The sequence below is a fragment of the Myotis daubentonii genome, chromosome 18 (assembly GCF_963259705.1).
Source record: "Myotis daubentonii chromosome 18, mMyoDau2.1, whole genome shotgun sequence".
Classification (NCBI taxonomy): Eukaryota; Metazoa; Chordata; class Mammalia; order Chiroptera; family Vespertilionidae; genus Myotis; species Myotis daubentonii.
In genome coordinates, this window is record NC_081857.1 from 41,618,009 (window position 1) to 41,645,869 (window position 27,861).

Sequence of the window (27,861 nt, forward strand, 5' to 3'; positions counted from 1 at the left end):
CGGGCAAATCCTGGGAAGTCCATGTTCCCTTTGCGTGGTGGAAACAAGGGCCAGACTGGGACGGGTTAGCAAGGGTGAGCCTGGAAGAGGCCTATCATAGAATCATTTTATTATGTCAGAGACACAAACTTCCAGAGCCACTCAGCTGAAATGTCTGAGCAAATGAACGAATGAACCCAGTTGCTCAGATTCAATAATTTACAAAGAGCCATGGCTCTTTGTCCCCTTGCCAAGATTTCCTTAAATCCTTCCCAATCTGCTTAAGTATTATCAGATCCCCACAGAAGGAAACCAGGCGAGATTGGAAGGGCGTGACCAAACGATTCTTGAGGCATAAAGTCGACATTTGCCTGAGACATGGGGATGAGGCCAGGTAGCTGGTGACATCGTGACCGCACCTGGAGATTGAACTCCCCTTTCACTTTGGTAAGGCATTTTCAGCCACAGTTACGGCCAGGTCCTCCCTGACGCCCAGCCTCCAAGAGTGTGGAGTGATGGGGTGCAGGCTCCCCGTGTCACCTTCCCTCCGCCAAAGCCTTATTTGGAAATCCCAGAGGTGGCTTAGTGGTGAAAGGTGGTTCAAGTACTTTCCTCTCCTTTTTATTCTCTGAGCCAACATTCAAATGCTCAGCAAGCCAGAGCTGCTGCCGCCCCCCGGGGGCTGGGCCGTGGAGCCCTGAATATTTATAGGCCTTTGAGAATTCCAAGTGTCAAGCTCAGGTAGGGTGCTATTTTTACCTGGCTGCTGTTGGAAGACATACTTGCCATGGTTCACACACTAGAAAAGAACTCTTCTGACTGTAACTGCATTGCATTCAAATTTGGAAAATGGAAAATGGTACACCTTTTTCACCCAGCCTCTCAAACCCTCACCCCACCTCCAGTGTGCTCCTTTCCGGTCACTGTCACTCAGGAAGTACCTAGTATCCTGACTTTAACACCATGCATTATTGTTGCAAGCTTTGAACTATATGTAAATGAGATCATGTAGTATGTAGTCTTTTGTACATGGTTGGTTTTTCCTGTCACTTTTAGCCAGGACCGTGTAAAATAATGTTTATAGAAGCTTTGCTCATAACAGAAAATAACTGGAAACAGCACAAACATCCATCAACAGTAAAATGGATGAATAAATTATGGCAAAATCGTATAATATTGTGCTATAATATTGAGTCATCAATACTAACAACTAACAAAAGGTGAATGACCTGTAGCTATACTAGTACATAGCAACGTGGATAAATTATGCAAATGCATAATTTTGAGTGAAAGAATAAAGTCACGGGCAAATTTACCGTTTGATTATATCTATATAAAATTCAAATTCTGGCAAAATTATATAATGTTTTACTTAGGGCTAGCTCTTCAGGTATAAAATCTCCAAAGAAAGCCAGGGAATGGCTAATATAGAATTCAAGGTATTGATCACTGCTCAGTGAGAGAGTCGCAGGGAGGAGTGCATCTATGAGGCTCTGAAGGACACTCATGTTCTAGCTGTAGGTCTGAGGGTATGTGCATGGTGTGCACTCATCGTTGCCCTTCAGTATATGCATGTTTCTGGATTCATGCCTTCATGTATGCTGTATTTTAAATTTTTTAAATTGCAGATTCCAAGGACACAAAACCAGATGTTCCAATTTAGTGGGTTAAGATGGCACCAAGAAATCTGAATTTTTTTCAGGTTCCCCTGGTGCTGCTGATAAAAGCAGTGTGAGGCCCATATGTTGAGTGTTACTTATTTTTCCTGTGGGTTTGAATTCCTCATCCTTGGAACTTGGGATTTCAAGAAGAGCTACCATGTGACTCAAGGAGGCAGTTGGTAATAAACACACAACTCTTACAAGTCCAGAAATGATCACTTTACTATACAAAAAGACTAAACATTTACAAAAGAAGATCAAAAGAAGTTGCATTGTTAGGCCACCTTGGGAACGTTGCACAAGAGGAGGATGAACAAACAACATCAAACATCACCGTACCATGTCAGTACCGTCCAGAGAAACCCAGTCAACCATTACACCAGAGGTCAAAGTTTTAGTACCTGAAAGTCAACCCTGCGCCCTCTTGGTTCACCATTTGCCTGTAAAACATAAAACCCTGGCGTTTTTACAAACATGACGTTGTTGTCCGTGAACTTGATAGGAATCCAACTTTGTTATAGGGAAGGGGGAAAAGTATAAAAAGATGACATAGGGCAGCTGCCAGTCCATGTTAATGTTAAATTTTCCTAAGATGCATTAGGTTAGACCAATCAGTCCAGGCAACACTGTTGAATTATTTTAGAGCTCTCCCTTGCAGGTGCTGCTATTCCAAGCAGTCTTGCTAGGGCATAATTTTATGTGACATATGTACAGGTCCTGCCACTGTATATACACATCAAGGGACTGCTCCAGGCCGCACACCTCCGTGCCTCTGCCTGTGTTTCAGGCAGGAAGTTTGCCCTCGGCTTCAGGTCACAGCCAAAAGCTTGGGCAGCCGTCACCCTCTGAGAGTCCACCGTGTCCGGAAGTCAGGGCTCAGCCTGTTGCTTTCCTCGTGGAATGGAATGAAGGCTCCAGGCTGATAAATAGTGTCTGTGGCCAAGCATTTCCAATGCCAGCTACACTTTCGATTTCTGTGCTTCTACGAGACTGTAGGACCCCTTCATGTTGGCCTTTCGCGCAAAGTAAATGATCATCCCAATGGCGGGGATGATTAAGGAGGACGCACAGTACAGCACGAGGAGCCCGGGAGAGAAGTAGTCCTTGTTACCTTCCCTTCCTGGAAAATAATGAAATGGGAGCGGTTAATGTCCAGTACACAAGAGATTGTTTAACTCACATTTCCATATGTTCACAGCACGTACAACACGTTCTCTAAAGAGAAGAGAAGCAAAGCAGGGAGAAGGGCCCTTAGGGCCCCACATGCATATTCCCCTGAGTCACACGAACAGTGGCCATGGCCATGGCGGGTCAGTGATAGCTGTCGGCTCCCACAAACGTGGAGACAAACAGGGGCAGGCTCACTTGTAGAATGGAAGGCGAGGCACCACTTCTTAGGGCTCACATGCGAGAGCAAGCTTTGGAGAGGCGTGTTTGCTTTGGGAAATGTAAATATGTACCAAAGAATTAGGACTCTGGTCACCATGAACTGACATGACTAACGACTTAGTTGTGCAAGGAAATCCGTTTAACATCTGGAGTGTGATCCTATAGTCACACACCATATGTAAGACAGGAAGCTAAAGAGTCCTTGCCAATGGCCTGTACAGAGATATATGGAAAACTATGTCTCAAGTAGGGCATCTTAATATACATGTTCTTCCTCTTCACCATTTATATCATCTCTTGATAAACTGAAGTTTGGGGATAGTATTGTATTTGAGCATAAATGTCACTTCCTCAAAGAGTCAATTTCTGACCTACAGCTCCCCCAACCTAAATCAGGAGTCCTAATAGGCTTTCATAACCCATTGTACTTAACCTTTCTGGCTCTTATCACACCTTGTAATTACACATTTCTTTGTATGACTATCTATTAAATTTGGTTTCCTCCTGCAGATTGTAAGTTATTTATTTTGTTTTTTTGGTCCATCACTGAAGAGCAAGTACCAGGCTCACTGCTTGGAGTAGTTGGCAGCCAATATATATTGATCTTAGAGAGAGGAAGGAAGGGAGAGACAGACAGAAAGAAAGGGAGATGGAGAGAGAAACATCGATTGGTTGTCTCCCGTATGTACCCCAATCGAATCTGCAACCCTTTTTGGTGTACGGGATGACACTCCAACCAACTGAGCCACCTGGCCAGGGCTACATATTTTTTAGTAGTAATACATTTTTCCTCTCTGTATCCTGTCATTTTGTCATGGAGTTGCAAGTTGGGTACAGAAGGTAATAGCATACAAAAACTAAAATTAGTCCTCTCTCTAATCTACTAAAATGATCTGACAGCCACAAGCCTATTTGGTATCTTAGCCTTACAAGAACCTCTGCAGCAGACAGCTGGCCCTGGCTGCAGACACCGCCACCTGGACCCCCGTCTGCACTGCTCCATGTGACCGCACAGGGGTTCTGTGTCTTCAGGTGGCATGTGTATGTCTAGTCCCAGAAGAATGAGTGATCTGACTAGAGCAGTGATGGCGAACCTATAACATGCGTGTCAGAGGAGACACGCAAACTCATTTTTTTGGTTGATTTTTCTTTGTTAAATGGCATTTGAATATATGAAATAAATATCAAAAATATAAGTCTTTGTTTTACTATGGTTGCAAATATCAAAAAATTTCTATATGTGACACGGCACCAGAGTTAAGTTAGGGTTTTTCAAAATGCTGACATGCCAAGCTCAAAAGGTTCGCCATCACTGGACTAGAGGATTCTGATCACTGGAGGTCACCCAAGTAGAAAAGAATCGAGAAGGTCAGGCTGGGAAGTCAATTTTTCAAATTGTTAAGGTTTTTACCCTTCACCCTAAGCATAATAATAATCGCCTCTTTTTCCTCCCTCCCCTTGCTAGAGCAGATCTAACTAGTCTAAATGGAAGGGTCAGGTTTTAATGGGAAGTCATTATCATCATTGGGTTAGGCATCAATGCCAATGGCATGGTGGGCAGTGGTATTTCTGTTCCTATTGTTTCCTCTTCAATTTCATAAACATTAGCTTTTGCCTTCAGTTTTCCCCCTCAGGCATCTGCAGTAAAACACAGATTTGCTGCTGAGCTGCTTCCCAGAGCAACGTTCCAACACGGTTTCCTATTAGCTGTATAAACACTGAAAGTCCTAAGAGCTCCCAACTATTTCTATCACTGGAATACATTCAAGCCAAAACAAAACAAAGTTCATTTTAAACCTCGGATAAATACAGGGGGAAAGTAGTTCAAAATACCCAGGAAAAATATCAGGTTCTGTCTCCATTGATGTGTCATTATTTTAAACCATATTTAGCCTGGGGCCTGAATTCCTGAGTGCCCAACATGCTGTCATCGGTAAGTGAACATGACGAATACCTAAATTACTAATTTTGTAGAACAATTAGATAAGACAGAAATAGTTTTAGAAAGTAGAGAATCTGTGATTTGTCTTTAAAGAGTATTGTTAACCAAATTACAAAAGTGCTAGGAGTCTGATTCCCTGGGGCTAGGCTTAATTGAAGGTGGCCTCAGGCATGGAGGGTGGAAGGAAAGAGGAATGCATGCATGTCAACCTACTCATAACTGAGATCTCAGTCGGTTCAGACTCATCCCCAACCTCATTGGAAGCTCTGATCACATACACCCCCGTGTCATCCGCAGTGACCCGGTACAGGGTGAATGTTCCATTCTTTGAACACATGGTCACTTCACTGACCAGACCAACTCTTTCAGGGCAATCACTGCAGGCGGATGACTAAAGGTTTTACATGTAATTGTAACATTTTCCCCTTCTTTAACATTTCTAGATGGGTGTATTGATATTGTCGTGTTTCGTGTTTCGAGAAGGTACTGTGGAGACAGAAAACAGAACGTAAGGCCTGAAGTCTTGAGAGTTTGGGCCAGATGAGTAAAAGTTTACCTATTATCTGACCTAGTTTCACATTCCCTTTCCATTGACAAGTAGTTGCTAACTCTGATGGCCAAGTGCCCGGGCTCTTAGGAGAGTTGCCTTTGTTTGCAATCCCATTCACTCCAAGTAGGGCTTCCAGTCCACAGCTGGAGCTCAGTGGCACACAAAGGAGAGAGATGGATGAGCAAAGGCTGGCCTATTCTGCTCCTACCAGTGAGACCAACAAGTCTTCCTGTTGAGTGGTTACTGAGGGGTTAAAAGATTAAATAGCCCCTGAAGCTTCTCTGCTGACACCATTGCCCACTCCCCACCCCCCTCCATCAGAATAAAATAGAATGGACAAGGGGCTGGGATGTTTAAGGAGGTAATTCTATAGATATTCATAAAAGTGGTTCTGCATCAAGATGGCCACTCCTGATTGTTATGATCATTATCCTGAGAAGAACTGATCCAGAAAATGGGCAGTTTTCAGAGAATCAAGTTCTCTTCTGTTAGGAAGGAATCAGATCTGGCTGGAACCCTCCTCTTCCTGCCATGTCAGTTCCAATTTTCTTGGAAACCCCAGGGTTTAGCAAATACGTTGAAACACTTGGGAGACACAAGACCTCAGAGAGCAGTGCCAGTTGTGAACCTTGAGAAAAGCAGATGGGAACTCTGCACTCACCAAGGATTCATGTCAACTTCCTGGCCTGACTCCAGAGGTGGAGCAGCTGTGCATTATCATCTTCGGAAGCATTAAGAAGTGCACACTGTCCACATGGAGCTCCGTTTTGGCCAACTCATTCATCTCATCCTAGAAATTCTGTACCGTCCACCAAAATTCAGACCTATCATTAACATTTCTGAAAAACAAGACCCAAACTCTAACCTTTCACATCAAGGGTGATACTTCTGGACTGCAAGCCACGCTCATTTTTAGATTCACATTCGTACACTCCCGCATCCTCTAACTGGGCCTTGTGGATGGTATATGCGCCTTCTATGGACTTGAGCACGGTGTCCCCTGACTCAGCTTTCTTCTTCAGGATTATCCAGGTTTTGGGAACATTTCCACATGTACAGGAGATAATGACAGTGTCTCCTTCCTTGACGCTCTCAGAAGGAGAAGCTGTAAGTTGCATGTCTTTTGGAGCGACTGTAAAGAGAATTTCAGAGGCAACTCTGATTGGGTGAAATATAAACCACTTCTGCACTAAGTTCATAATAGCATCGATACCTGTCAAGGAGCTATATGTGCATGTTTAGAGGGGTGAGTAAAGATGTCAAGCATTGACTGGTTGGTTGTAAAAGGTCATGTTTTTAACAAGAGAAGACATTTCTTATGCTTCTTGCCTGTCCCTTAATCCTTTACCCAGCCTAGCCAACAGATAGGTGTTGTATAAATAGCTATAGAATTCCAATGTGAAAAAGAGCCCTTTTTTGGTTGCATTGCCGTGTAACCAAAAAGGTTTGTCCTTCCTTGAAAGACAAAGGCTTTTATGGGCTGGATCCTCTCCGATCAAGAAATTCAGCTGTGCAGAGATGGCTTTCTTCCCATCCTTAACAATCACAACTACCATTTTCTAAGCGCCAGGCACTGGGCTAGGTACCTGACATCCCGCATCTCTATGATGACATAACCCATGGAAGGAGGTCTTCTAGTACCACTTCATAAGTTTATCTGTTTTTCTGACTTGATTTGAGATTCTGTCCTCAACCCAAGTGATAGTACCATGACATCCATCCTAAGGGCTTTCTTTAAGGTTGTGCATTGCCCTTCCAAAGTTCTTCCCTAAAAATACGAATTACTATTGAGATGAGGTAACAAAAAAGTCACTAATACCTTAGTGGAAATAATACCAAGGAGTCTGAGAGCCCCAGTGAAGAAAAGGGCCTTGAACCCCAAAAGGGAAAGTATGGAGAAAAACTCCAAATTGATCACTTTATGGCAGAGGTCCTTAAACTTTTTAAACAGGGGGCCAGTTCATTGTCCCTCAGACATTCCATACATGCGCACTGCGGGCCCGGGATGAGTCAGCTGCTAAGCAGGAGAGGCAGTGGCAGCAAAAACACCCAGCGGCCGGATAAATGTTTTCGGTGGGCCGCATGTGGCCCACGGGCCATAGTTTGAGGACTCCTGCTGTATGGTTTTGCTTAAAATTACCTATAGCTTAAACTTGTCAACTAGGAGCTGTTTTGTTCTCAGTCTTGGATCTCCATCCTGGAGAGAGGCTCTGGATCTGATAGGTTAATCCATTCTGGTGTTTCCATGCCATCAAACTGAACGAAAGGATGTGGTCACTGCTATTCTTAATCTCAGCGTTTACCAAAGATTTAAGTGCCCTTTCGGCTTTTAAGCAAATATTAGCAGGCACCTCGTGAGATTACCACTGAGAGTCCAATTAAGCCAGATATGGTGGCTTTAATCATAAGTAATTTTCAAATACCTATATATGTCTGATTATTCTTATTTCAACACCATAATCATTGCCTCATAAATGTAACTGGGATTCCTGGCATGGGTCCTGGACCTGGCAGTCCACTTGAGGTTTAAAAGAGTTTTAGGATAACAGATTTGGCATGGTGCATGAGAAAGTAGTATTCCAGGCATTTTCCTTGCATAGGAAACATCCTGAGCTCTTCAAAACCCTCAATATATTTGTTTAGTAGAGATTTTGTTTTCAAAGAGGACTTTGGGTTCATCTTGTTTGGGAGTCTCTGTGCTTCTTAGACTTCCATGTCTATTTCCTTAACTGGGTTAGGGAAGTTTCCAGCATTATTTTTTTTTCAAATAAATTTTCTATTTCTTGCTCTCTTTTCTTTCTGGCACCCCTCTAATGCAAACATTGATATGCTTGAAGTTGTTCCAGAAGCCCCATATACTCTTTTTTTTTTTTTCTTAACAGTTAGTTACCTACAAGGGAGGTCCCATAAGGTTGTAAGTTGATTTCTCAATAGAAACTTTGCAGGCCAAAAGGGATTAGCATAAACTATTCAGAGTGATGAAAAAGCAAGGACCTACAATCAAGATTACTCTACCAAGCAAAACTATCCTTTAGAATTAAAAGACAGATAAAGAACTTCACAGACCAAAAAAAAAAAAAAAGCTAAAGGAGTTCATATCCACCAAACCAGTATTAAAAGAAATGTTAAAGGGTCTTCTTTAAGAAGAAGAAGAAAATAATATAAGATAAAAAATATGAATAATAAATGCCTATCAATAATTACTTGAAATGCAATGGATTCAATGCTCTAATCAAAAGACATACGGTGGCTGAATGGATAACAGCAATACCCTTACATATGCTGCTACAAGAGATTCCCCTCAAATCAAAAGACACATACATACTGAAAATAAAGGGATGGAAAAAGATATTTCATGAAAATGAAGACAAACAAATAAAAAATCCCAAAAAGCTGGAGTAGCAACATTTATACCAGACAAAAGAGAGTTTAAGATAAAGGCTATAACAAAAGACAAAGAAGGGCCCAGCAATTTCACTTCTGGGTTTTTTTCCGAAGAAACCCCAAACACTACATGGAAAAAACATATACATCCATATGTTTATTGCAGCATTATTTGCAACAGCCAAGATATGGAAGCAACCTAAGTGTCTACCAACAGATGAATGAATAAAGAAGAAGTGGTGGGTATATACAATGGACTATGACTGAGCCATAAAAAAGATTGAAATCTTATCACCTTCAACAATGTGGATGGACATACAGGGAATTGTGCTGAGTGAAAGAAATCAGACAGAGAAAGACAAATGCTAGATGATTTCACTTATATGTGGAATCTAAATAATAATAATAATAAACTAACACAGAACAGAAACAGGCTCATAGATCAGAGAATATTTTGGCATTTGCTAGATGGGAGGGTGTTTGGGGACTGGATGAAAATGATGAAGGGATTTAGACGTACAAATTGGTAGTTACAGAATAGTCATGGGATATAAAGTACAGCTCAGGGAATATTGTCAATAATATTATAATAACTATATGGTGTCAGATGAATACTAGATTTATTGGTGTGATCACTTTGTAAGTTACATAAATATCTAATCACGGGGTTATACACTTGAAACTAATATAATATTGTGCATCAAGTGTAATTTAAAAATAAAAATTTTAAAGAGGACTTTGTTCAAAACCACTAACACAACCAAAATAATACTAGCAATAACTCATTAATCACACTCTGCTCACCTTGGATAATTAATTCAACTTCATCTCTGCTTATCCCAGCCAGGCTGCTCCCTTCACATACATAAATACCAGCATCTTCCCTTCTTGTAGAAGTTAAGGTGAGCGTTGTATTCTCAGAAAGAAACTGCAGCTGCCCATTCTTAAGCTGCCTGCTCCACCGGAACCTGGGCGCTGGGAGGCCATCGCTGGAGCAGGTCATCGTCACAGAACTGCCTTCCTCCAGGATGGAGGAGGGGCTGACCTGGATGCTTGTGTTCCTGGGGGCAACTGAAAAGGGTGGGGCACTTGTTAGCTTGATCCCTTAGGCCCTGAGTTCCAAAGAGCTTTAATAATGTTGCAAAACCTATGCAAGCAGTGGCTTAGAGCAGTTCATAAACCTTGATGACTTCACCAAAGGGAGTTTCCATCCCTTTATCCTAGCAGATGCAGAAGCATAGACAGAAGAAAATGGACACATCCTAGGTATTTCCTAATGGAAACAGGTTCTGTAGGAACTCTTGCTACCCCACAGGGGATGATCCATGACAGCGTATGTCGACATTTATGGAACGTTAAACATGACTACAAATTATTGGACTCTCCCGTGAAAAGGTAGAGCTGTTTCTACCCGTTGAACTCACGCTGCCCTGTGGCTCCCTGTGACCCATATAACACGGAGGAAGTCACATGTAGGACCCCAGCCCAGGCCTCATCTCCCTCTCGAAACACCTCACTCTGGTGGCTAAACCTCGGCCGCCTTCCTTGTGGGTGAGGGCGCACATGGAGAAAGGGAGGCCCAGGCATCCCAGGAAGGCCCCACAGACCTGCCAACTGACCCGCCAACTGACCGCGTGAACGAGTTCATCTCAGGCCACACTGAGCAGAGGACACACCCTGACTGACCTTCCAAAGCTGCCGTCTCATTGAGTCATAGGCCAATAGGCGGTTACTGTCTTCTGTGTTGGGGAGCTTGTTAAAATAATCATTATTTGGACATTTCTTTACAGTCTTTTTCTTTTTCACGGAGGTTTTAACCCTTAACCTCGTGTCCACTGACTATTGCCTGGCAAAAGAGATGAAGAACCCCCTGTGGAATCGTGGGTGCGCCACACTTACTGTTCACGTAGAGCGTGTGTGAGCTCTGCCGCTGTGTGGGCTCCAAGTCCAGCTCGTCCATGTGTAACTGAGCCAGACAGACAAGCGCTTCGCCAGTGTCTTCGGTGGTGGGGACGAAGGTCACCTCCAGACTCCCGGTCTCTAGGGATTTCTTGTCCGCACCCATCAGAAAGTTTTTATTCTTCACCACACGGCCCCCCTTCAGGAGCTGGATCTCCAGCCGCTCCAGCGGGTACACCTCTGGCACCTTGCAGCTCACAGTGACCGGGCTGCCGCTCACTAACACGCCGCTCGTCTCAATCTCGGGGTCTCTGGGGAACGCTGCAGACACCAAGCAAAGATGATGCTCGTCTGTGGCTTTGAACGGAAAGCCAGAACTAATCGCTATTAAATCCAAAGGTCTCCAGTGACAGCTTTAATGCCCTTGGGAGAGAATGACCACCACTGTGCAATAATGACATTAAGTAGAAATGTTTGCGATACTAAATATATATGACGCTGGGAACAAAAAGTAGTAAAAGAAGCAATCCCGTAATAAATGTACCTATTTTCCTCTTCTGCATGCAGCGCTGCTGAGAGCCATGGGCGGACTCTCCCAAAGACCCGTGAGTTTCCCCATCTTATTTAGTAACTACATGTTCTACGTGTTTGCCAAGATGTATTGAATATTGACTATGTGCTAGTCCCTTACTAAATCTCCATCTTTAAAACTGCCTGATAAAGTGGGTGTTATTTAACTTACTTACAGCTAGGAAAAGCTACAGAGCACTTATTTTAAAGCTAGGAAAATGGACAAGTCTGATAGTGGCTAAGAGATAGTCACTGGCAGCATATCTGGGAAGTTCTGAGCTGAGACCAGACTCACATTTCCCTGAGCTCAGAGTTCAAACCGGGTAGCAGGAGCCTCATGGGCTCTAGGCATCAACAAAGCCCTGCCCCCGCGGCCCCCCCAACCCCTCGCCCCGCACAGATCTCGGTTTAGACATCTGAATTTCCAATGGCCACGTGTAGGCAGCAAGTTGTACATCTTTCTCAGACAATACTTGTAGTTAAGAAAAAAACAACTGTAAGAGATTCCGGTTCTACATAATATTTATATGAAATCTTATGCAAATCAATGAACACAAGACTAAAATAGTTGCCAAGAGCTAGAGCAATGCTAACATTTTTCTCTCCCTTAAATAAAATGCTGTTAAAGTGATACATCCTCAACTGCTTCCATTTGCAGGGAGGCTCCGCCGTGGTTCTCATTTCTGCTGGAAACGAGCCTACGTCAGCGGATCCTGGGCGCTGGGTAATATAACACAATCAAATTCACCCTCCTTTTGAGAGACTTCAATCCCTTTACAGATAGACTCTAACTCCTTTCGAATCCTGAGGGGGACACAGCCTGGGCAGGTTTTCTGGTGGAAATCTCTACAATACGGCCCCTTGAATTCTGCTGAATTAGACAAGGCAGAGTAACCCTCCCAAAGCAATCACAAAGGTTGGTCACTTTGCATATGTTGTCCCTCACTGGTTAAAAACGGAGGCGCTCCAGCAATGTTGAATCCGTGGACATCTGGGGTTGTAAGGGCTCTTATACAGGTGACAAGCACAGTAAGAGAAAGCGTAGGGTGGGTATGTAGTTGGGTCACTGGCCCCTGACCTACTGCCCCTGGCCGTGCCCTCTGCCCACCCACACTCCCTGCCTGCGTTCCTGGCTTCCCCCTGCTCCCCACTGCCTCATTTCCCCATCCTGCCCCTCACCTTTCCAAATGCGTCTTCACAACAGTAGGCTCGGCTCACCTGCTCTAATGCTGAGTGGCCATCATGCCTCTGCAGTTATTCCAACGGGCACTGAGCCCACTCCCTGCTCACTCTCACCTCCAACACCCCCACGCTCACACAGAGGGGACAGGAAGCAGTGAGCACGTGGTGTGTGCCCATGCCCAACTCGGACAAGGCACAGGACTGCGGATGCTTTGCCTGTATATAATGTGTGCTTAAGATTTAGGCCAACTAAGTTGCATCAGAAATTCTGGTTCTGAGAGTCAGGAACCATTCCCAATGCTAACTTCCCTTCCTAAACACATGGATCTCATTGCACATCACAGACTCATATTACGTTTCTTCCAACAGAACTGAGAAGAAAACAGGAAAGCGCTGTAACAAGTACTCACAGTAGAGGTCCACCTTGATTCCCTTCTCCAGTTTCTTGCGCCCGCAGGTCACGGTGCACAGGTACAAATGTTCGTTCTCAAAACCCACAGGACTCAGCGTCAGCGTGGACCTGGGTCCCTCGCTCCGCACCTGCCCGCTCAGAGGGCTGTCTGTCTGGGTTCTCCAGGAGAAGGACGGGGCCTCGCAGTCCGTGGCACCGCATGTCAGCACGACCGCGCCGCCCAGCTGAGCAGCAACCTGGGGTCCAGGGCCGATCTGAACCGTGAACGGTTTTTCTGGTGGAAAAGGACAAGACGCAAGGAAGGTGAGAGGATTTTCTTCTTTCACCACATTCCAATATATGGTTTTTGTCGGGTGTTTTCTGTTTTGTTTGTTTTGTTTTCTGATTTCCTTTAAGCTAACATCTGCGCCAAGAAACGGTTACTCCTTTCCACCTGGGGACCATCGGGATGAGACCACACCTAGTAAGATGAACCCACAGCAGTCCACCAACTCAGTCATTGAACAGAATGAACGTGGATAAAAATTTGTCAAGAGAGAGGGGGGCATATGTCATAGCAATAATTCAGTGTCTGCTCAAATGCAGGGCATCAATCCCTGTGATAGTGGACAGCACTCAAGTCATTTAAGAGATTCCAGCGCATTCAGCATTGTGTAAACCACTTCACGTATATGGTCTCACTTAATCCTACGACCTCATAAACGGTTGTGTTAATCCTCCTCCTCCTCTTTCTCCTCCTCCTGTTTCTCTTCCTCCTCCACCTTTTCTTCCTTGAGGAAACTTAGGCTCAGAACTGCTTAATAACTTTATACAACTTGCAAGAGACAAAATCAGGTGGGTCTGATTGAAGAGCCTAGCTTTTCAGCTGCTTGAACAACTCAATCCAGTCACCCTCGTGTGGAGATAAAACAAGACCTAAGAAAAGCACTGAAGAAAGCCACAAAAACACGTCTTCCTGTGAGATAGGGCCCACAGTGGACCAGTGCCCAGAGCGTCTGTCCCAACGGTGTGAAGTTACGCATTGAAAGTCACACTGAAAGCAAAGTCACGGGCCAAGCATGAAAGTGGCACAGGAGCCACCTCTAAACTTTGATGCAAAATAAAAACATGGGGACTGGAAACTCAGATGGGAGGGCAAACTCTGCCAAGTCTCCAGCATCCAGGAAAGCCCTTTGGCTGCCCGTGTCATTCCCGCTGGGCACACACCCTGCTGTCTGGGGAGGAAGGGAATTCAAAATCTCCACTTCGTTCCCCTGAAGAAGCAGGAAGTGTGGGGCCACTCTGAAAGTGACAGGTGAGCCTCCGCAGGAAACCACTCACGTGGTCCTTGTGACTCGCGGGCTGGGGATGGAAGAAAGAGACCTCAACACAAAACACCCCAAATCCACCACCCTGCGTGGGTTCTCTTCTGTGCCAGGGGAGGCGGTTTCTCTCAGTGTGGCTGGTCTGGTTGTGACACTGTAGTAGCTTCCCAGGAAGGTTTCCTCGCATTACCTCAGTAGACTGATGGGCTCTGAGGTCCTGAAAGGGACAGCTCGTTCAGAGCAAGGCCCAGGGTTTCCGGGTTCCTGACCCTCTGGTGTGGGAAGGGGGAACTTGACAACAGAGCCACTTCCTGCCTGTGGACACGTCTCAGATCACTTCTTCTTCTTTTTTTTTACAGTGGCCACTCTGTTCCCACGTGAGTCTGTGGCTCCTGTGGGAGTACCTGTGAGGTCACTGAGAGGTCCTTTGAAAGTTCAGTTCCTTCTTTACCGCTTAGGCTGTCTATATCCTGTGATGCAGAACAACCCTTCCTCACCCAGCTGTGTCTCCCTCTCACTGAAGTGGGACGCAGCTTACGATGGGGTGGAGTCTTCCGGGACAGAGGACCAGCCGTCCATGCTTTTGTCAGGGATGCCTTTCCTGGTCTCCTGAGAATGCCAGGCGAACACCCACCTGAGTGCATCTACTGACGGCGAAGTTGAATTCTGCTTTTTTAACCAAGTTTAGCCTCATGCTTTCACATAAAAAATGTGAGCTGCCCACCTTTACTAAGTATTCATCCTGCCATTGTGGGGCACCTCGCATGTGGCAGGCACTGCACTCTTGCAGGTGTGAGGAAGATGAATATATAACTGAGCTGGAGCATGCGACAACGAGATGGGTCATCGGTAAGATCTGAGGGAGCAATCGGGCATCGAAGCTGCCTCACCGTGGCTCAGCCCAGTGGCAGCCTCTTCCTCTTCCTTTTGCACATCTCACTTACCTTGAACAAGTAATTCCACCTCTTTTCTGTCTTCTCCAGCCAGGTTCACTCCGGCGCACACGTAAATTCCAGAATCCTCCATCCTCATGGCAATTAAAGTGAGAGTTGCATTTCCAGAAAGGGGCTGTAGGTTCCCGTTATCTAACTTCCTGCTCCAGACAATCTGTGGAGCTGGCAGGCCTTCGCTGGCACAGGTCATTGTCACAGAGCCGCCCTCCTGCAGCCTGGTAGAGGGGCTCACAGAGACAGTGGTGTCCTTGGGGGAGACTGAAAAGACAGGGCACGATGTTAGCAACTGCTGAGCCCTGCCTCGACCAATAGGAATGACGTATTTTTTCAACAGGCCGTATATCTGTGCGCCCACAACTTTGACAAATTTACTGTGTCAGACTAGTGTCAAAAAATTAGTCCATCCAGTTTCTGACTAGTTTGATTGGGCTATTTTTTTTTTTTATGGTTGGTGTTTTCAATTGGCTATAGATACTCAGAAATTAAGAAAGATCCTTAATGTGGTTCAAATACTTAATTGTAGCTCTCTTTTCCAAGTCCTGCATTGTCTAGCAAAAATATCCCCTATCTTGACTATTCAGAATTTTGATAGAAGTCTCTCCCTCTCGTTCTCTTTCAAGCATGCTCTGGTGGGCAATATTCCTTTTCAGGGTGGTGTCCAGAGCAGAACACAGTGTTTTAGTCTAGAACGGAGTGCAGCAGGGCCACTCCTACACAACCCTGGGACCGTGAGGCAGCCTCAGAACCCCGCAGTCTCTGGGAGTGTGGGGGCAACCAGAGCTCCTTTCCATGCCCCCACCCAACACACATGTACCCATAGAATCAGTGCTCGCCTTGTAAGATCTCTGTATCTTGGTATTTCAGGGCACAGTATAAGAATTTACAAACAGGATAAAAAATTATACCATTTGAGCCCATTTCCTACTACCCAGTGTATGGTATTATTACTTCCCTTGGATAGGCTGGGAAATAGAGAAATTCAGTGACTCAAGTTCATAAGTCTTATTAACCCACATCCAGCACTCTTTTCATTGAAACGCACTGTTGACAAATACTATGTTCTCCGTGAATGAAAATGGTCTAAAACAAGTTTCTGCCTGACTTCAGCCGCTAAGCAGACTGCCGTATCCAGCCAAGACCAAACTCCCACCAGGGCTGACCAGTCCCACAGCCCTTACCATAGACCTGTAGCTCTTTCGTGGTCTCCCTTTCCCGGAGCTCTGCATCAACTCCAGTGATGTGCAACGTGGCTCGGCACACAAGAGCCTTTCCCATATCCTCTCTGGTCGGAGTGAAGGTCACCTCCAAGCTCATGTTTTTAAGGGACTTGCCCTCCATCGGTTCCAGAAATTCTTGGTTTTTCAGGAGATGGTTGTCCTTCAGCAAATCAATCTCCAGCCTGTCGAACGGGTAAACGTCAGGGACCAGGCACGTGACTGTGACCGGCTGTCCCACCTGCAGGGGGCCAGGCAGGTGAATCTCCAGGTCCTTGGGGAAAGCTGCGAAGATCAAATGAACACTCGTGAGTGGGCTCCGCGCGCGTGTGTGGCAGGTCCCGTAGGGGCTTAATGCAATGCAAACCGAATCTAAAGTTTCTGTTAGGACAGTCTTGATTCTCTGTTTAAGTCGCCTTTCACGATTCGGATCAGCTCATGAATCAGAGTCAATCACCTTTTAGCCAATTCTTCAGCTCTGATCCTGTATGTCTGAGGTGTGCATGTTATTGAGTAAAAAGAAGGGAGAAGAAATGAATGTTTATTAAGGACTTACATGTGCCCATCGCAGCGCCATTCATTTAACATGAGTGATTTTATTCTGTCCTCACAATAACCCATATGGAGACCACACTTCACAGATGTGAAAACACAGACATGGTGCATTTGCATGACTGGCCCCAAGTCACCCGCTAGTCAATGCGAAGTCTGGGATTTAAACACAGGATTTCTATTCTGCATTGTCTCCGCAGGTTTATATTTCGTTATATCACATTCTCTTATTTTAGCTGGGGCAGATATATTCCCCTTTTACATGTAAGGAACCAGAGGCTCAACATGCCATTGCAGAGAATATCGGTTGGGCGAGATGTGCTAAGAAGGGGAGAGAGTCACGTTAAATGATCGGCTTCTGAGAAGGGCACCTCTGGCAGGAACTGATCCGCCAGGAAGGGACGCCTGTGCAATGTGTAAAGTCTGGAAGGCAGGGCTGCCTCCTGCAGTGCCTAACTCGGTGCCCACCCGGTCCTGTAGGGTGCCTCTCCGGGCCCGGGGCACGCACTGCTGGGCTCAGCCTCGGCCTCCTTGCAAAGGCTTCCTTTTCAGACCTTCAGGATGCTGACGAGGGCTTGGCTGGATGCGAGGCTCTGTGATAGTAACCCAAAGGTCTCAGCCCTAAGACTCTCACAGCCGAGTGTGTGCAACATAATGCGAGACAGACACACGGAAGAAAAACTCCAGGCAAGATAACGGGGGCCAGAAGGTCTTCCCTTCTCTTCTTTAAATCGTCAGCGATTTAGGACGATGAGCAAAGGCAAAGGACCTCGAAGTCTTGGATGTGAAAGAAACGGAGCCCTTTCATTTTCCCACCCACAATCCCTGTCCCTCCGATTCTGGAAGGGCTGTGCCTGTCGCCCACACAGTTCGCTGCCGGTAATCCAAGCCCTTGCTACTTTCCCTCTATTTACAGAAGGGGCCCTTCTGGGGCTCAGGACGCTGCACACACAGCGAGGATGCCTGCACGGCCCGCACAATGGCAAGCAGCCCGCCAGGCAGTGTCCTGGGAAGAATTAGCAGCACATGGGCCGGGAGGAATCGGCTCGGGTTTCTGGGCAGAGCTGAGCTCCGCGACACCAGAAGGGAAGCACTATAATCATAAAGCAGGCAAAGGAGGTGGGCCTCCGTGAAGCGCTGGAAAGCACTGCCGGTTGGTGGTTTTTGTTTGTGAAAGAGGGGCCCTCAGTCACCAAGGCCAGTGATTGATTTCAGCCAAGTTGTGCACTCCCCCTGCTGACTGTACTTGCCCGACTGAGAGCAGCCGAGGTTGGATTCCGGTGGAATGCTAAGCGAGGGGCATCCATTCACATTCACCAGGCAAATCTAATTCATTATGCAAATGCCCTTGGGCTTGAGCAGTTGAGCATCCAGGATTCATGGCACCAAAAGCAGCAAGGACGAACTCAAACTGACCCACACCAAGATCCAGTGAGCGACGTGGATGCAGATATTCTTCTTATGTCCCGGGGGGAGCTTTTGTACAGGGGCCTGTGACTAAATCACATCTCCCCCTCACACCCATGCTGAGCACCCCATTGCATAAGACTAAAGAAATGGGCAATCCCTGAAGGATGCAATTCATGAATCATGTAGACGCATGGCCAAGTAAACATGGAAGGATCTAATCCAAGAGAAATTTTGTGAAATAAGAATGTTAGAGAGCTTCACTTCATGGCTCAGAGCAGCAAAGCCCAGAGCAGTGAAGTCTTCCCGGCTACCAGGTCTGTGCAGAGTGGGAAGTGGAAGTCAAGGCTTGGGTGCCCAGGCTCATGCTAAATTCAGCTGTCTCTCACTCACTGGGTGCAAGAATCTAGTCGTCTGGCCAAGAATCTAGACATGGAGATGTTTTTCTTTTCAAACCACCCCCCTTAGAAACTTCATTTAACGCAAACTTGAGAGACAATAGGACACTCAGGTACTCACAGTAGACTTGCACCTCGATGCTCCTCTCGGCCTTCCTGGCCCCGCACGTGGCGGTGCACAGGTAAGAGTGCTCGTTCTCAAAGCTCACGGGGTCCATGGTGAGCGTGGATGTGGAGCCGGCGCTCCGCACCTTCCCGTTCAGTGGGCTGTCGATCTGGGTTCTCCAGGAGAAAGCCGGGGCCTCGCAGCCCGTGGCCCTGCACGTCAGCGAAACCGAGGCGCCGATCTGAGCCATGACGGGGGAGCCAGGCGAGATCTCGATCTTAAAGGCTTGAGCTGGGAAGGCGAGAGGAAGGCAAACTCACCCGGGTTCGTCTAGCGTCCCCCTCGCCTCTGTCCCAGCACGATGCCCAGTGTGCTCTGGCTGCGCTGCCACTCTGCTCCCCCCACTGCACGGCCCCCCAAAGGCACGGAGTCGCTGCCAAGGAAGGTGTTGGAATGACCTCCATTCAGCGACTCTGACCCTGACGCCCATCTGTCAGCCTTGAGTTGTTGTTTGCTAAGCTTGATCTCATTATCAAGCTCAGGAAACCAAAGAGATAGCCCTTGCCAGGGGCAGATCCACAGACTCGCTTGACACTGGGGGAAAAGCATCCAAAGCAACATCCATCCGCAGCTCCGACTGTGGCACATAAGGCTCCATAGCAGTGCTCACAGCACCTTGGAAGCCAGGTTCCGTCTGTTCCTGCTCCGTTAAGAATCCCAGTGCCTTGCCCCACTCCCCCAGCAAAACTGGCCGAAGCCACAGTCAGGGCTAAATCGGAACCTGAGCTTTCCCAACGGGTCAGGAGCAGAACTTACACGCAGCAAACACCATCCAAAGTAGAGCCAAGGCCCCAGAGATCCCCTCCATCTTCCAGGCGTGTTCCGCTGCTGCCCGAGGGGAGAGCGGTGGCTCCCAGACCTGCCTCTGCCCGTGAACGTGCCTGGGAAGCGCGGTCAGCTCCCGCAGCAGTGGGCGCAGTGGGAGTGAAATAGAAAGGCTGCTCTTTATAAAGGGTCTTGTCGCAGAGGCGGAGGGAAATCCCTTCAAGGGGAAACCCGGAGCAGAGCCAGAAAAAAAAGTTTCCCTGACAGCCGGCCAAGGCCAGGTTAACCCCTTCAGCAGCCGCTGCTGAAACCGCTCCCTCTGCCCCAGAGAGGACCTTGCCCGCTGCACAGGCAGGCTTCTCCCCAGGCTCCCGCCAAAGGCCACCTTTGCCAGATGCACCGGAGGCCCTGCTCACGGACCAGGCAGGGGCTCAGAGTGCGGGTGTGGGGGGGGGGGCGGGGGGGGAGGGAGGGGTACTAGGAAACGGCACTCGGGTCTTGGGAGCAGCTAAAGCGCCACTTGTCCTGTGAACTGATTTTTCTCCATGAAGAAGAGATATTTGTGATTCTAAAACAGAGGCTAAAGTTCCTCTTACAAGAAAAAGTTCTGTCTTTTTGATGAGTGCATTTTTTTTAAAGGGAGACAGCACAACTTCTTGGTCTTTTTTTTTTTAATTTATAGAAATAGGGGGGTTGTTTTTTGGTTTTTGGGGGGGGTTTGTTTGTTTTTACCACAGACATCAGCTTTCTGAAATGGTGTTCTTGAATGAAAGTAAAGGAATGCTACCAAAACAAGATAAATCTTTTTATTCTCTCTTATTTCAGGAAAGTGACGGGCCCTTTGGTCCCGTTTTTGGGTAACTGGGAATCTTTTGCAGACTCAAGTGCGAATGTGTGGAATTCACCTGAAGTGGCGGGTCTAGGGATTGTGAGGTTTTAGCACAAACGCAGCTAAAACATGACAAATAATTAGTTTTTGTCATATGGGAGGTGATGATAACCATTTTTATGCTCTTCCTCCTCCCTCTCCACCCCCCACCAATGCAGTGACGTGTTGAAAGCCGTGTGAAATATCTGTTCCAGCCTTACGTTCACATAGTTCATCTTTGCAAAATGCTTGTCCATCAGAAAGAAACCGGAACAGCCACTTCCTCGTGCTATACACATGCAGATCTGTCTTCCCTATTGGACCATCAGTTCCTTTTACCGCTGGGGCCAGTTCTTGTTCATCGTCATCTCTACCTCTGCGTTCTCCATAGCTAATGCATGGTTTTGCAGTTAGCAGGTACATACACACACACACACAGTGCAATAATAAATTAAAATTTGGAAAAGAAACTTACAAAGCTGGCAATACCATGTACATATTGCACGAGGAACATGTTGGATTCTACGAGAAAATCCCGAAGCTCACGGACTCGCAGGGATGCGTACAATAAGCAGCAATGTGTTATGTGACAAAGGCCGCCACTGGGGTGTGGAAGCTGCATCTGTCTCTCTCCCCGTAGCTGCAGAGGCTTCCAGACCTCCTTTGGCTTCTGAGGAGGCACCTCGGAAGGACAGGGAGAGAAGCTGCTGTGGGGCTGGGGTGACCCGTAAGTATGACTCCACCTTCCATGAATCTCGGGGTCAGAAAAGTGGCCTCAGGCAGAGTTGGCTGGTAACCAGGAAACCAGAGGTCCTTCATGATGTTGGGAGGTGATCAGAACCATCTGTGCTGATTGTTCAACTTCGGGAGAGACCTAAAGGGGACTTTGAATGCATTTCTCAGAGGTGCAAAGACAGGTGGCCCGTAGGATCCCAGTGGGATCACAAGGACCAAGTCCTGGTAAATAACTTCACTTCTAAATTTGGATGTGATTCCAAGTTTGGAACATTGGAGAAATGTCTAATCTATTGAATTAGTTCATAGCAGCTTCAGCAAAATCCTTGATAAAGTTCCTCATTAGATCTTTGTGTTGGATGCCCCTTGAAGTTCTACCTGCTTCTCCCAGGTTGCATGGCTTGCACTCCCTCCTGTGGCCTTTCTACATTTGTGCATGTTGTATGTCAACACATCTGTCTTTCTGAACTCAGGTGGTTTCATTTCTTCATCTCAGCATCCAGCCTGGAAGAAGGCACTCCCTAAAGTTTGTGGAATGAATGAGTGTACAGAGTTGCAAGTGGAAGCTTGACAGACTGTGTGATTAATCTTCCTGGGAAGAGTGTTGCTGGGTTTTGTCTTTAAAACTGTTAAGTTCCACATTTTTTTTTCAGTAACATACAAGATATGATTATCTACTCCTATATAACAAAAGGATAATATGCAAATTGGCCCTAATGGCAGAATGACCTGAATGACTGCTTGACCAGTCACTATGAGGCACATGACCACCTCTCAGTCCCTCCCCCCCGGCCAGCAGGCTCTGATCAGCTGATGGCTAACAGGGAACCGGAGGTGGGTGGCGGCAGGGGACGGGGTCAGCTGCGGGCAGCTGGAGAAGATGGCCCTGATCACAAGTCAGGCCTGGGGACCGTACCCACGCATGAATTTTGTGCACTGGGTCTCTAGTTTATTCATAATACATGACTGGGAAATATCGATAACCTCAGAGGTGACAGAATCAAGGTAAGGAAGAGCTCAAAGGATGGAATAATGGTGCAGATGATGAAGAGAAATCTAACAGGAATCCATTGAAATTTCTAGCACTGAGATGTGAAATGCGAATACCTGAGGACAGTGTGGAGGAGAGTTGGCCGCCTGATGATCCACAAAGTGAACACCAGCCAACATTGCCATGAGAAACCAGAACAGATGCAGTAAGCTCGGGTGCACTCGAGGCATTCACCCTTCTACTCGCCCGAGGCCATGGTCTCCAAGACCATACTGGGAGCAGGGGCATCTGATTCAGGATGCCATTCCCTGTGAGCGAGGCTGAAAAAAGAGAGGATGTCCAGAGGAAAGTGACAAGGGTGGTCAAAAGCTCCAAAATCCCTGACTGAGTCGGAATTGCTGAAGGAACAGGACATTTTGCTTGGATAAGAGACACCTTTAAAGCCACTTGATAACTGAATGACCGGTGTGCAGAAGAACGAATATACTTGCTGCTCTGTGTTCTTTCGAGGGCTAAAAGTAGGGCTCACTGGTAAGCAGTTACTAGTTGCTAACTCTAGGAGGGTCAGGGATGTGTCTTGTTCACCATTAGAGCTTCAGCAGGTAACAGCAACCAGTAGATAGTAGGGACTCAGTAAATCAACACCAAACTAATAAATGATAACAATTGGAACTAGAGCTTCAAATAGCATTATTCCCAGTGGTAATAGTGGTTCACTGGGTAATGGTGATTCTCACCCAGGGGAGAGGAAGAGCAGTTCCTTTTCTGGAGGGGGTATCAGAATGGGGGAGGGAGGGGGTGACGAGCCTTTGGTAGAGTCTATGATGCCAATCCCTCTCCTCCATTTGGGTCCTCCCTTCCATTTGGCCCCATGTAACAGAAGTCCTGTCAGGGGCATCACTAATGTGGTCCCCAGAGTATGCAGGTCAAGGCAGGATCAGCGACTTGAAGTAAACTTAGAGCGAAGGCCAAGATTGATGCTAGCTCCCGGTCCTGCCTTCCTTAGCTTGTGGCTAAGCCTCAGGATCCTAAGGTGGCTGCTCCAGCTTCAACCCTTGCATCTGTATTTCAGGCAGGAAAACGAAGGGAAAGTGAAGGGCAAGAAGACAAGGCCGCGGACATTATCCCCTTTGAAAGAGCTTTCCGAGAGGTTCCAGGATGTGACTTCCACATACAGCTCACTGAAAAGGTAGGAGTTTGAATATTTTGTTCAATAGTCAACCTAATACGTTGTCGCCCAGAGTGGATCGGGGTTCTGTTCATAAGGATACAGTCGTGGCAGAGCAAACAGTACCCCTGCTTTCATGGATTTCACATTCTAGTAAACTGTAACTAAACTAAACAAAAGAACGCAAAGAGCAAACGGACCAGCAGAGGAAAGGTGAATCAGAAAGGACGGGGAAGCTAAGCAAACACCGGGTGGAGGTACAGAGTGTTTGAGCAGAGGATGGTGAGTTTTATCAGAACTGCTCCTCTCTTTCCCCCTTTCCCAGTCTGTCTTAAAAAAAAAAAATGGCCTGAGATATGGACTCCGATGTTAAATACATACCTTAGTAAGTCACACACCTTGCTCTCCAGTCTTGCTCTCCAGGTTTAGTTACCACAGGCAGGTTCTGTTGGATTAGCCGCCAGGTGAGGACAATGGCAGAAAAGAGGGCACAGGAGGAGGGGGTGAGTCTGGGAAGCAGTAGATGGGGACAATGAGGCAGAGTCCAAGGTCTGTTACAGGCGGCTTGCAGGAGAGTGAGTGAACTGGGAAAAATTAGGAGGTGGCGGTCAGAAAATAGGAATGTTGATATCAAGGTTTTAGTTAGGAATATTATGGGTGATGACAATTTCAGAGAATGACGAGGAGAGACAATAAGGAAAATCGGGTAGAGACTGTGATCATTACAACAGGGAGGTTAGGAGATCAGAGGGAGGTCCAGGGTATTCAAGTCACAAAGAATAAAGACAGGAGTGGTGGAGAGGAAGGGATGGACGCAAGCGTCACATCGTGAACGAATGCAGTAGGGTCACCAGGAGGCATCAGGACGTTGAAGGAAAGGGCTTTGGGCAGTGGTGGAGGGGAGAAACGTTTTGGAATTGGCAATGAGAAGAAGGAGGCTCGGCGGCATGTGGGGGTCACCATTGGACAGGACTCCAGCTTTCGAACCCAGCCAGGCTTCCATCAGAATAACAAGGTGAAGGAAAGGCTCAGTGAAGGTGGAGGCCATCAGGGATGTTGTAGATAATCGCTCTCAAGTTCTAAAGGGCAGAGGAGAGGCTCGGAAGCTTGGAACAAGGAATGTACAGAGAGGTGTTGAGAGTGAGTCGAGAAGTGTGGGGAAGGGAGGGAGGGAGGGAGGGAGGGAGGGAGGGAGGGAGGGAGGGAGGGAGGAGGTGGAATTTGCCCTGGTGGCCTCTCAGAGGAGGGCCTGGGACCAGCACCATCTTCTAGGTTCATCTCACAGGCAATTGATAGTGATAAAGAGGACGATGAGCAGGGGAGGGGCGGCCTTTCCAGAAGCTCATTGGATTTTGGGAAGAGCAGAAGGGAGGGAGGCAGTCTTAACAGAAGTAATCGGAGCTCAGAAGCGTCCCTTTGGTCCCACAGGAAAGTCATTACTAGTTGTTGACCCTGCTCCAAAGAGATATTCGGATAGATTCTGAGCGTGTAAACAAGTGCCGATGGGCGTGAGCACGCCTGGGCCGCCAGCACGCCCAGCTCACCTTGCCCTCCTGCCCAGCTTACATCCCCTGTGCAGCGGGGAAGTGCACTATGAGAGATGTTACAAAGATATCTCACATTTGTAAAGTGCTTTATAATTCTTTAAAATTCTTAAAATATTGTATCTCAGGTGAGTCTCCTAACAACCCAGGCGCTCCACAGGGCGAGCATTTTTGTCTCCATTAGATGGAGGAGGAGGCTGAGGGTCAGGGAGGCTGGCTGACCTACATGGTATGCAGCTGGTAATAGGAAAACTGGGACCGGAAGTTCAAGTTCCTGAGTCCTTGTTTAGTGTTCTCTCTGTCCTCCCACATGGCAGGCTCCATGCAGCTCGCGCTCAGGCCTCAGTTGCTTTTCCTGTGCCTGGGCCGTCCAGGAAAGCCTTATAGATAACGCGGGCATGACCCTTTCCTTGGACGCCACGTCAGAGGCAAGCTATTTTACCATTTTCTCTCCCTTCACAAAATCCAGCTTTCTGTTTTCAAAGCAGCTCTATCTGCACTGAGTAATGTTGTGAAGTCAATCGACTGGTTTCCAGAACTCCCTGCTTTCCATCCATCTCCGTGTGTTTGTGTTGGCCCAGAACACACACTGTGGAAATTCCAAGACTTCATATAAAAAAAGTAGAAACGCTCGCTTGTGATTTGCCACATTATAGCTAAAATAAGACTGAAGGAGAATATCCTGTTTTGGAAGACTTTGTGCCAGAATAAATAAGGCAACTTACTGAGTGATGGAAGTGTTCAAAAAGGAAATTATAACTCATATTGCTTTGTCCTTATGGAAATGAAAAATATTGCATTAAAAAGTTATAGGCAGGCAGGCAGGTGCTCTAACCACTGAGCAACTAGCCAGGGCGGGGCAGGCTTTTAAGGAATGGGAGTCCCTCTGATGGAGTCCAACCTCATGTCATGTACACGCGACAGGCGGTGGCTGGGCTGAGGAATGAGCCACCTTTCCACTCCTCACTGCTGACACAGGGATACCTGCCTGGGGTTGCACACATTCAAATAAAATAATTGTTGAGGAGTTCCACCAAATGTCAGCAGGAGGAGGGAGCACAGGACCATTGTGAGGAAAGGACATGACAATAATTCTCCAAGGCTGAGACCTGCAAGGCGAGGGAAACAGGTGGTAACAAACTGGTGGAGTGTGGCCCTTGGTTTATTGTGGGACAGGGGAGTCACCTCTGAGACATTTCAAACATCAGCCCTGGCCCGATGGCTCAGCTGGTTAGAGCGTCATCCCAATTCCCCACGGTTGTGGGTTCAGTTCCTGGTCAGGGCACATACAAGAATCAGCCAGTGAAGGCATCAATAAGTGGAATGACAAATCGATGTTTCTCTCTCTGCCCCCCCCCTTTCTCTCTCAAATCAATCAATAAAAATAATAGTAAAGTGTTACAAAAAGTACTACCTCACAGCCACACACGTCCTTCCTCTCTGGCACACGGTGTCTGCTGTCTTCCTCATTCCCACGCCATCCCCGGGAGACAGGCCCTGCCACCAGCACACAGTGGGGAGGGACGCGGTGTTCCGGTGCCATGTGGTTGGAGGCGGTGGGCGCAGCAAGTCCTAGTCTACAGCTCTTTCTTTTTTTAATGTCCTCGGGCAAGATCCTTCCCTCCCTGGGTCCTGGTTTCCCTGTCGGTAAAATGGGGACAAAAAGAATACCCTTCTACTGGGGTTTGTCTCAGGGTTACGGGAGATCAAGCAAGTGGAGTTCACAACTCATTTCGCGGTAGCCAGAGAATACTCAGTCATGTCGGCGTGTCCAGAGAGAAAGGGGGTCATGTCAACTCGGATTTGTGATCTTTCTCTCTTGGCTTCTGTTGAAAACTGATGGTCTACCACCCCAAACGCCCGTTGTTTCAGGCCACGTCTGAGAAGTAGACTTCCGACAGGTTGAGCCACGAAGAGAGAAAGAACGGGGAACGGGGTGACTATGTGTTTGACCCGTTTTCTGCTTTCTGTGTTCCTGGTGCGTGTGTGTGTGTGTGTGTGTGTGTGTGTGTGTGTGCGCGCGCGCGCGCGCGGTGATTATTACTGGAAAACAGAATCTTCTGCACTTGGAAATGGAAGGCCCTGGGCTACCATGGAGGAATTCTGATCACTGTTCTAGAACAGGGGCTCCCCAAGTGTGCTCCCCGACCAGCAGCACCAAACTCCCTCCTTCCCCCTCCCCCACCCCCAGATCTACTGGATCAGCAACTCTGGGGCTGGAGCCCAGCAGTCCATGCGATTCTGACGCTGCTGCTATCAGCTGAAAACTACTGTTCCCCTTGCCCGCAGTGCCCTTCCCTCCTCCGCTGCCCAGTGAGGGCCCAGGACCGCGTTCTCGCGCCGAGCCTGCTTCTTAGCACTCACCCGCCACATGTGTGGAGAGATTAGATCATGGAAAAAAGTTCCAAGATGAAAGGAAACAGTTTTTTATGTTTTGATCCAAAAAAAATTAAAGAAAGGATAATCAGAAGCATAACTTGAAACCCCCACTGTGGTTTGCTCTTTCCTCTGCGTTTATGAGCTTAGTAACTTACGAGTGGACAGGGTTTTGGCCCTGCCTAGTCCAAATGAAGCCCAGAGGAGCCGTCATGTTCCTGAATGCATAGCTGTTTGCAGAAAGCGTGGTCACAGCCCAGGCCTCGGCCTGAAATGAGCTCACTGCCTTCCCAGTGGACTCTACACTAAGTCACTTTTTTATTATTGATTCCTTTAGAGAGAGAGAGAGAGGAGGGGAGAGAGAGGGGGAGAGAAACACTGATTTGTTGCTCCACTCATGTATGCATGCATTGGCTCATTCTTGTATGTACCCTGATGAGGGATCAAACCCA

General features: G+C 47.2%; 1 protein-coding gene across 2 annotated transcripts; it reads right to left on the reverse strand.

The window, feature by feature from the left end:
• Positions 1-1,844: 1,844 nt before the first annotated feature.
• On the reverse strand, positions 1,845-19,918 carry VCAM1 (vascular cell adhesion molecule 1). Of its 2 annotated transcripts, XM_059675562.1 has the most exons (9): positions 19,719-19,915; positions 18,918-19,193; positions 16,404-16,724; positions 15,217-15,483; positions 12,967-13,242; positions 10,805-11,125; positions 9,710-9,976; positions 6,387-6,653; positions 1,845-2,760 (listed from the first exon to the last, which is right to left on the reverse strand). In XM_059675562.1, exons 1-9 carry the CDS (start codon positions 19,768-19,770, stop codon positions 2,600-2,602), a joined length of 2,208 nt encoding a protein of 735 aa, XP_059531545.1. In that variant the 5' UTR covers positions 19,771-19,915; the 3' UTR covers positions 1,845-2,599. The 2 variants fall into 2 exon arrangements, with proteins under 2 accessions (XP_059531545.1, XP_059531546.1); XM_059675563.1 differs by lacking the exon at positions 6,387-6,653 and having other exon boundaries at positions 19,719-19,918.
• Positions 19,919-27,861: the final 7,943 nt, after the last annotated feature.